At 37.9% G+C, this 10,666-nt stretch overlaps 1 protein-coding gene across 1 annotated transcript; it reads left to right on the top strand.

Annotated features, from left to right (window-relative positions):
* The first annotated feature begins 510 nt into the window (after window positions 1–510).
* On the top strand, window positions 511–9,713 carry LOC310913492 (cytochrome P450 2J6-like). The gene is given in 10 exon segments (XM_083868958.1): window positions 511–838; window positions 2,417–2,579; window positions 2,916–3,065; window positions 4,044–4,204; window positions 6,428–6,607; window positions 6,772–6,913; window positions 8,257–8,444; window positions 8,667–8,717; window positions 8,721–8,808; window positions 9,305–9,713. Coding segments are annotated over 10 exon segments (1,473 nt in total). The 5' UTR covers window positions 511–667; the 3' UTR covers window positions 9,484–9,713.
* Window positions 9,714–10,666: the final 953 nt, after the last annotated feature.

Consider the following 10,666-nt stretch of genomic DNA (forward strand, 5'->3'; position numbering starts at 1 on the left):
TTGAGTGTTACATCTTTATTACCATCAAACTCCTATTACCCAATGATCAGTTGGAGTCTTTTATGGCCTGTGTGCTCTAGGCACAAAATTAAAAGGTAGAGACATCCCCCAAACACCTTTCAATATAAACTGTGAGGAAAATTATTAGAGGAATAGCAGAGAACATCAGAATCAACAACATGGGGCAAGTGAAGTAGCAGAGCACATGGCTGATGCATATGATGGCTACTGATGAGCCTGAACTTTTCAGTAACCCCACCGCCCTTGGGCATGCAGCCAACCCTCAGGATTTTTTTTTATTTCTCATTGCTGCAAGAGGTTTTTTATGAAACCAGGACCGTGGGCAGAGATTTTTGTCACAGCAGGAGTCATGGCACAAGGAGTTGTATAATTAACCTGCATTTTGTGTCCCTTGAAGAGACAATGATTGATAGATGTGTAGCTGTAATATAATGGAATGATGTCATATACACTTAAAAATAAGAACATTTAATTCTCAGGGATGGGGAAGTAAAAGTGATAAAGAGGGAAAGACAGCGAGTCACAGGAGTGTCAAGTCCTTTTTCTCTTTTCAGGGAGGTATCCCAAAACCAAGATAAACTGGATCTCTCCTCTGTCTACACAGCAGTTGTAGAGAGACAACGTAGCTGTGTAAATCAGAAGTAAAATGTTAACAGTGAGTGAAGTGCTGGTATTTTTTGTGGTGTCTCTGCTGTTGATACAGTTTCTGAAATTGCAATGGATGCGAAGACAGTTTCCTCCTGGACCAACTCCATATCCCCTCTTTGGAAATCTGCTGCAGATGAACTTCAAAATTCATCATGAACATCTAAAAAAAGTATGCATTTTCTTAATATATTTTTTATTAATGGACTTATAAGCTGATTGAAAAGTAAATGTATTTAACATAGTCTTATTTTGAATGCTAGGGAGGGATTTGTTCTAAATTGCATAAATGTGGAGATAATTAAAATATCTGTTTCTTTGTGTGAAAATTTGCACTTACAATGAAATATATATTTAATACCTTAAGTGCATATGAACAAAACCACAATGATGATAATAGTGCCATCTTACACATAGGAAAAAAATGCACTTTTAAGTAGACTCACTAATTCTGTGCAGTCTTTTGGATGTCTGTGTTTTGACTGTGGTTGCACTGGCATTTTCTAAACATCCCATGAAACAGCTACTGAGGACATGTGTGTTTCCAGTCTAGAAAGGACGATTTTTAAAATATACTTATTCAATGAATTTTCCAAAAATCTTAGAATCAGTTTTTTTCTGACATACCATTTGGTCAGATTTTCACAAGAGATTTCAATCTCCTTAGCAAGACTGAGCTTTTAAATGGCTAAAATAATTAATAGTATGCTCAAACCCCTTTTCTAGGTCCAGATGTAATATGCAGCACTTCTAAAGTTTGTATCCTCTTGTTTTATAGTTCTTCTATGTCTATATTAAATATTTAACATTTAAATATGTAAGTAATAGCACCTCACTCCTCCTCTTTGTTCTCAACCTTCCCTTTCCCTGTTTTTTTTCCACGTCCTGCCAGTTCTGTCCTCCTGAGCTGCATATTTCAAGGCAAAGTGGTATTATTCCATGACATAAAATAGTAGCTAGTGCCTGCCTGCTGTGTTTTCTTCTATTTCTGACATCCCAGACATCAAGAGTAGTACTGGTCATCCCAAGGTTTCAAAAACCACAAACTGGTGCTTACAAAAATGAAATTAAACACAAATTGTGCAAACACAAGCACATACACTTTTGCTCACTGTGCATAGGTATTCCTTCTGGTTTGCTCCCAGGCAGCAAAATTTTGTAATCCTCTAGTCCTGCATTTCTTGGGATATCTTAGCAACACACCACTCTTTCCAGCCTATTTTGCTCCTTTTGTAATTCCTTATTCAACAGCCAGGGGAAGGACTGTCCTGCCCACTGCCAGGGATCCTGTGTGCACAGCAGCTGAAGGCAAGGCTGTCACAGCTGAGCTAGAAAGGAAAGGGGGACTCCTGCATTACTCTGCTCCTTGACTGCTTTTGCTACACTTGACACACAAAGGCAAATCTGTAGATGATTCACATCAAATTCATGAGCTCCTGCTGTCTTGTAGCAAGTGGTGAGGATGAAAGGGCTCATCTATAATGAGTTTGAATCGTAAGACATAATAAATGACATCACAGACTTTGGCAATATTGGTTGACATTTTAGAAACATCACGATCTTTAATAAATGAGACTTTAGATAGAGACCTGACTTCAAACTATATTTTATGTAAGAATGTACCTGCTGCTCTATTCTTGAAGTCAATCACCCTTAGGGCATCTGCCCAGGGGGAAGATCTGGTTCATCTTGTTTGATTTAAAAGCACCAGTTCTCACTCCAGTTATTCTGATTCTGCTTTGTTCTACAGATGTCCAAAATTCATGGTAATATCTTCACCTTATGGCTTTCAAACACTCCTGCAGTTGTCCTGCAAGGGTTTCAGGCAGTGAAGGAAGGTCTGACTGCCCATGCTGAAGATGTTGCTGGAAGGCCCATAAGCAAAATCTTTCACATTCTGACACATGGAAATGGTAATTATTATTCTCAGAAATTCTTTTAATGTGTTCTAGCCCTAGTTTTGACTTTTGATTTAGAGCCTCAAAGTCCTTAATTTACACCAGGAAAAAAGTTTTTATTTTCACGAGTTTTTAAAAAAATTCTATATTCTGTCAGAACGATAATGACAGCGCAGAGTTAATGTAACAGCTTCTACACAGAAGATAAATGGCTAAAATACAAAAAGAAAGAAAAGAAAAATGTTGCCAGACTGTTGTAAAAAATTTGAAAAAATTAAAAGAGAAGTTTCTTGGATGTACCAATCCATTAATTTTTGAAGTACTGACAGCATTAGCTCATTATGATCCTAGGTGTTATGTTCTCTAATGGTCATATCTGGAAGCAGCAGAGGCGTTTTGGAATTGCAACAATGCGGAAAATGGGAATAGGGAAGAAAGACCAGGATTATCTACTCCAACAGGAGGCTGCGCACTTGGTGGAATTCTTAGAGAAAACAAAAGGTATGTGAGGGTGTGCAGGGCAGTCTGTACAGTGGGAGACTTTGCTGGAGAGAATGGGGCACTGGTAGCTTTTGAAACTCTTTGATTACAAAAATTGATTCAAAGTGTATGTGCAGAGCTGTGTCTCAAAAGTCTGTACATGCTATCTGCATGAAATATTTACTTGCAGAAGTGTGAAACCCCACTGCAAGATCACAGAATTAGAGATCTTGAGATCTATATATTATATTAGAGATCTATATATATATATCAGAGATCTATATATTCCACTATATATATACTGGTCCCTATCAGTGTTATTACTTCTGAGTCTTCTACTTCTGTGTTACTTCTGGTAACAGCATCAGGGCAACAGCAAACAGTAACAAAATCAGTGTCACAATGCCTCCTATTCCTGTGTAGAAAATAAAAAGCATAAAATATGCAAAGCTTTGACCAAGGATGCACAGCCCTGTGCTCTGCTCAAGTGCAGTAGAAACATCTCAGCTCACACAACTTATGGTGAACTCCTCAGTAGGAGAGGGAGTTTGTTCAGGTTGTGCTACTGAAAAATGGGGTGAATCCATGGGTAGATTGAAATATTCTAATGTACAATGATGTGAGCAAAGAATAGAAGGTGGTTCTCCTCTCAACTCATCTGTGTATTTAATGCTTCAGCTGGTTTTGTAGCCTGGTTATTGCCAAATGATCTGCTGATGCCAAGGTTTGATGAAATCTGGGTATTTTTATAATTAATACTACTAATTCCATTCCCAGCAGAAGCTTTTCCTTTTTTTAACCAACAGTGTTTTTTAGATGTCCGAAGTTACTTTTTTTTTATTCAGGCATTTCACCAATAAATTACAATTTGCCATCCATTGATCTAATTAAACAATGTCAGAAATGTTTATGAAATTTTATCAGCTGTCCTGTCAGTGAGAAAAGCAAGAACAATAAGTGTTACTGGTGAATGTACAGAAATGTCCCTTTTGTTCACAGGAAAACCTCTGGACCCCACTATGCCTGTTGTTCATACAGTCGCAAATGTGATTTTTTCTATGATTTTGGGACATCGTTTCTCCAGAGATGATGAAAATTTTCACCGCCTGATTGAAACCTTTGACACCATAGCAGCATTTTTGAACAGCATCTCCTTTTTTGTGAGGAAAATCAATTTTGTTTGTTTGCTTACTCTCTATAGATAGACGGTGTATAAAAGGCAACTTGCTTGTTACTTTTGTAACAAAAATAAATACTAGATCACATGGAATTTCTGGAGGGGACATCAGAGCAGTGGTTCCAGATGCCCAGTTCAAAACTTGTTTCAATTGCTTATGCTCCATCATAGCACAACAATTTCCTGTGTGTGGGGGACAGGGTGAAAAAGCAAAGATTTGTTACATGGCTGAGAGATGTACAAAGGGCTTTCTTGCAAAAGTGCTACCTGTACAACTCCAGTGTTTGAAACTACATCTGAAATATAGGTTCAATTATCTGAAAAGCTCTGAAATAGGCCTATCTTAATTTCTGTCTGGCAAACTGACTTTCTTCACTCTATCATATGACATGGCTGTCAACAAATGTCAAGAGTAAATGGGTTTTTCTGCTTCCTTCACTACTGCCAGCCAACCTCATAGAAACTGGGGTAGAGCAACTGTTTTGTGCAAAGGTAACATGGCATGAAATTGCTTAATAGCAGCTTTTCCCTACAGTTTTTGGCAGCAACATCTGTACCACATCTGCACGTCCTTACAAGGATACAGTGACACACTGGAAGTCACCTTCCTTTAGCTGCTTTATCTGCCTCCATTCCAGGCACCAGCTACTACCTTTCTCATCTGGTCCACTGGAGAGAAAAATTCTCTCTTTCTTCTGTAGGTGCATCTGTGACTGCAGCTGCCAAAGCAGCAGAACAGGCATCCTCAGACTGGGGCAGTTTTATTATGAATCATTCATGAAAAAGAACCACAGTACTGTGCATAGTCAAGAAGTGAATTTACCCACGTATGAGGCAGCTGCTTCTGCAGAACTTGTTGGAACTCATGCAGTTCTGTGTCTTGTATGATTTCCACCATCTCTGATTGCTGTAAGCAACGTCCTGGAGGGTTTGAGGACTAATTTGATACTTTTGGTAGATAAGCTAAAATAAAATTACTTATTAGTAACTACCCTAGAAGATGCCAGTGAAATGATTCCTAAGCTACCCTTCTAATCATGGTAGATACAGGTTCAGCTATTTCCAAACTGCTCTCAGTAGATATTGATATAAGTTGTTTTTAAAACACCTTAATAGTGTGTCCAGAGCCAACAAAAACATTTTAGTCCAATGTTTCATTGTGTCCCACTCTCCCCAGTGCTTTCACAGGAATGTGCAATCCCTTAATGACTGGCTGTACTTACCTGTTTCCTGGTAAGTGGACAGGCAGTGTTAAGGAAAATTATCCAGTAGGGTGAAGAAGAAATAGAGCTGGGAATCTGAAGAGGCTTGTGGAGATATAAATCTTTGTAATGCAGCTGCCACTTAAATAGGTGAGCCCAGAAGTTATGGCCTAATGGATGATTTAAGCTGCAGCAGTTCTGTAAATGGGAGGACATGATGCAGTCTGTAAAAGGGGGGAAAAATGTGAAATGAAGTAGAAGAATGGAATGGATATAAGAAGTGTTTTACTTCTTTTATGCTGATATATGGCTTTATGAGAGCATAAGGACAAGAAGGTGAATATGTCTAGAACAGTGAATAAAGGGGAAGGAATCCACACAGCTCTGCATTTCTGTGTCACTGAGTTGTTTTGCACATCACACAGATGTGACCTATTTGCTTCTTTTCTGTGAAAAGGCAAATGTGAGTAAAATCCCCATGAATTCACTATCCTATTGTAAGAAAATAAACTTGGGTTTGGATAGTTCTATTTTCACTTAACAGATGTGTCAAGGAAGTCAGCCTGGACCTGTTTTTTTAAGTGATGAAATAGAAATCATATGTGTGTTGGATAAAGTGGGACTAAGGACAGGTTTCATTGGAGATTCTTGGTTCAGCTGAGCAAGGTTCAACTTAGCAAAGAATTGTGGTAGAGAGGAATTTAATTTATTCTTTCTATGTCATGTTTATATTTATATAATCTCTATGTATATATATAAAACTTTGTAGTATAAAACTGAGAGAAGTTTTGTTTTTGCTACAGGGAAAAATAGAATTAAGAAAGGCTTTGTTTTTAATTAATCATGGGATAGGCACTGTCCTTTCAATCTAATGCTGATTCAGTCATCAGTCTTTCACTTGCCTTTTCTGTTACCCAGAAGCCTGTATGAGGATTCAAATTTAGTTTTGCTAAATGCCACATATTTATATGTAATATCACATATCAAAAATATCTCTTTTACAGATGTATGAATTGTCTCCCTGGCTCACTGGTCATTTTCTGCCATTAGTTAAAAAGACTAAGTCCTGTTTAGAGTTTATGAATGCTCTGCTAGCAAAGGAAGTTGAAAGTCACAAAGAAAAAAGAAAACTTCTTGTTGAAAACCAAGATTTTATTGATTACTATTTGGAGGAGATAGATAAAGTGAGTACCTCTGAACTTCTCTCACACTTCACTCATAACAAGGGATTTTAAGTATTTCTTTGATTTTAATGATGTCTAATAGAAATTTAGAAGTGTATGATTTCTTCAGGTGGTTTACTTCTTCTTTTGTGTGCCATAACTTTCTTTTCAATGTATATCTGCAGACTAAAGAAGCTGCTAATGCTACTTATGATGAAGTAAACTTGATCCAGACTGTTAGTGACCTCTTTGTAGCAGGCACAGAAACTACAGCCACCACTTTACTGTGGGCATTGCTCTACATGGTGATTTATCCTGACATTCAAGGTAAGCACACCCAAAGAGGTCTGGGACTCTAAGAATGATACAAGTTCAAATAGTGGTTGTGTCTGTTCAAAGAAAAGTAGAAGAATTAAAGTACGAATCACAAGAACTGCATTCATTTGTTTCTTGCTGTATCCTTTCTAACATACAGGCAAATCATTCCAGTTGTTTTTCGGGGTTTTTTTTTAAACAGATCTAAACAGAATGCAGGGTGTGATTAATTTAATCAGCTGGAGGAATTTAGTCTCAGATAAGATAAATTACACCACTGCCCTTCCACAGTAATGCTTAGACTTCCACTAAGGAGTCTTTGGGTCATCCTTTTAAATCCCTGACTCGTACTCTTTGATTTGCTTTTGGCCTCTTGCAGCAGAAATAACTTAAATACAGTGTGAGGTTGCTAATATTGGGGTGAATAGCCTGAAAATGTCTGCTTTTAATAATGATATTCACAGAAGAAAGATAGAGGTTGGCAGAGTAAAATGACTGCAAAAAAAAGAGCCAGAGTGTATGGGATAGAAAGGATTAGAAGGTACAAAACTCACATTAAAGGCCTCATATTTGAGAGTTTAAGCTAAATACCAGGCACAGCAGGAGCCTGGCAAGTAGAAAATGTGGAAGTGTTAAGGAGAAAGGATCTCCCATTTTTGTTATCTTCAAAAGACTTAAAACTTAAGACTGGGATGCACATACTAAATTTTCACATGATTTTTCAACTTCTCAGGATATATTAACACATTCTTAAGTTTTGTGGGGGTAATTCTAGTTGCAATGATAGAGTCTGTAGTATTAATAAAAAATAATCAGAAATTGCCATTTCAGCTCAGATTGTAAGTAAAAAAAAAAGTCCTTGGGAAAAATTAATTTGTGTAAGTGCTTCTCAAGGCAAGTAATTACAGAATAGCAGTTAGGGCATCTGTAGATGACAAGCAAAATTTATGTGCTTCTTAATGAAGAACAATCCTTGAACAATTAATTACTAAACTGTTCCCTCAACACATGATTAATATTTTTTCCTGTTGACTCCCTGCCTGTTGAAATATATATTAATAAAAATATTTTTATAAATTACCTTAGAGCAGCAAATGTAACAGGAACCCAGATACTATTATAGAATGACCTAATCTGCTATAGTTATTTTAAAAGTATATATGCAACCTATAAACAACCTCAGTGTCAATTTTTTTTTTAGGTCATCTGTATGGGAATTTGTAGGCATTATTTTTTATAAAGTATCTTTTTCATCTGGCTGGATGCCATTCTGAATGTTAAAAGCAGCAGGAAAAACTATGACTATAGATTTTATAGAGTTTGCTGTATATTTAAAGCTGAATATTCCTCCTTAGAGAAAGTCCAGAAGGAGCTGGATGCTGTTGTGGGTCGTTCCCATGTATTTTGCTATGAGGACAGGAAGAAGTTGCCCTACACAAATGCTGTAATTCATGAGATCCAGCGATACAGTAACATTCTCCTAATTGCACTGCCCAGACTGAGTGTGAAGGACACTGAGCTGCTGGGATATCATATTCCAAAGGTACAAATGTGCTGCATGATTGAATGAATTTGATCTTTGGTCCATTAGATGATTTTAGAAAGGCTTCTGAGGTTTTTCCTGATTGAGAATATGAACTCTTGTTCTAGCAGTGGCTCTAAGGTTTGACTGTCTTTGTGGATGGCCTTTCACAAGGCTTTGCCCTAGATATGAATTGATTCTACAGTCATTGGTTCTGTTGAAGCAACTGCTCCTCTTTTTCAGAACACTGTAGTTTTAGCAAATATTGACTCTGTTCTGGCTGATCCTGAAAAATGAGAGACACCTGATCAGTTCAACCCAGGCCATTTTCTGGATCAAGATGGAAACTTTGTAAACAGAGAAGCTTTCTTACCATTTGCTATAGGTAAGTGCACTGAACAGGGCTTTATTTATTCCTTGTGGTAACAACTTCAGATCCATTCCTTCCACAAAATAACTGGGAAGGCACCTACAAATGGGCATATGCAAACTGTTTTAAAGATCTCCAAGAAGAGGGAAGTCTAGTTGTATGTGGAAAAGACTGGAAGAGAAGGAATGACACATTGAAAAGCCTTTCTTGGAAGAAAGATCCAGTTTCTCTCTGAGAAGAGATCCACCTATCAAAGCAGCAGCAGAAAAAATGCTTTTACTGTAAATGTAAACTATGCCACCCTGGTGACAATTTCTATAATGTCTTGCTGCCTGCTATAAATGAAGATTGAAACTTTTTGTGGAAATACAAGCAGCCCTTCAGTTATGAATCATTAAATCACAAGAGAAAAGGATAAAATCTGCAGAAAAGAAGGAAAATCCCAGGCAGTTTAGAAAGGGAGGTGTGATAGAAATCCTTTGGCTGAATTGCTTTTTCTGTTTCTTCACAGGGCACCGTGTGTGTATGGGGGAGCTGTTGGCAAGGATGGAACTCTTTATTGTCTTTTCCACCCTGCTACAAGCATTCACATTCACCCTGCCAGAAGGGGTGAAGGAAGTCAACACCAAGTTTGTTTTTGGGAGCACGATGAAGCCACCTCCCTACCAGCTCTGTGCCATTCCTCGATAAGAAATGGCAGAATCAGGGAAGAGTTACTCGGTAAAAATGCTTCTGTATGTGAATTCCTTTTTGCATGTCCTAAGATTTTTGCTTTCCTCTTCATTTGGTTAATTGCAACCCTGAAAGATTCTTGACAGACAGTTGCATCCTGAGCATTATAATTATAAAGGGTTCATATTCTGGTGGTTTTTTTTGTTTGTTTGTTTGTTTTTGTTCTGTTTGGAAAATACTGGTAAACTTCTGATGTGTAACAAATAAAGACATTAAGGGAAGAATTAGAGTTGGGACTTATTTATTATCAACTGGGAAAAGGTCTTACAGAGAATGATGGTGTGGTCGATAAATTGGAAGACTCATGAATAAAGATTCTTTCTCATGAGCCATAGTTGCACTTGTGGAGATGGGCTCAGAGGTCTTCCGGTCTGTCTCAGGATATTAGTCAGTGCAGGAGGTAAAAGAGGCTCCTGGATGAAGCTTTCTAGAGGCAGACAGTAGGATCTGAGATAAAATTCCCTTAGACTGATATGGTTTGCTGTTGAGCAAGCCTGTTGTATACAACTCTGTCATTGTCACTAGGGAAAACAGTTCAGGGTTTCACCCACTAAACCAGGTAGCATTTCAACCCTTCTGATGAAAATAGAAGCATGGCTTCATCAGGCAGTTGTGGAGACCTTTTCATATTGCAAGCAAAGAGCAAGGACTGGAGTGAGCAGGCACAGAATGTTGATAATTTACTCTTTTTTATGAACCCACTGGCTGCCAGCGATATGGGAACAACTTCTTCATGCCAAGTAGTCTACTTGTGATGATTGCTCCAGATCCTCCAAAAATTTATTCAGCTTCATTTATTCTTTCATTTCTTAAAATGCATTCCTTATCACAGTTGGATGACTTCACTTAACACACCATGACCAAGAGCAGATTTGGCACTACTAAAGAATTCTGGAAGGCCTTTATGAGCCAGGTGCCTAAGGACTTGGCAAAAGTGGATGTTTTTTGCTGGTTTGCTGACTGGCACTTAACAAGGAATTTTCTTTTATGGCATTGGGATACATTCTTCTTGTATGAGGTACAATCTGGATACTGCATGCCAACACAGGAAGGATTATTTTTATACTCTGACTAGCTGACAGTGCCATCTCCAGGGCTGATATCATTATCTCAGCTGTATTTGTTTCAGGTGCCTCTGCCC

Source organism: Zosterops lateralis, assembly GCF_965231275.1.
Source record: "Zosterops lateralis genome assembly, chromosome: 10".
NCBI lineage: Eukaryota > Metazoa > Chordata > Aves > Passeriformes > Zosteropidae > Zosterops > Zosterops lateralis.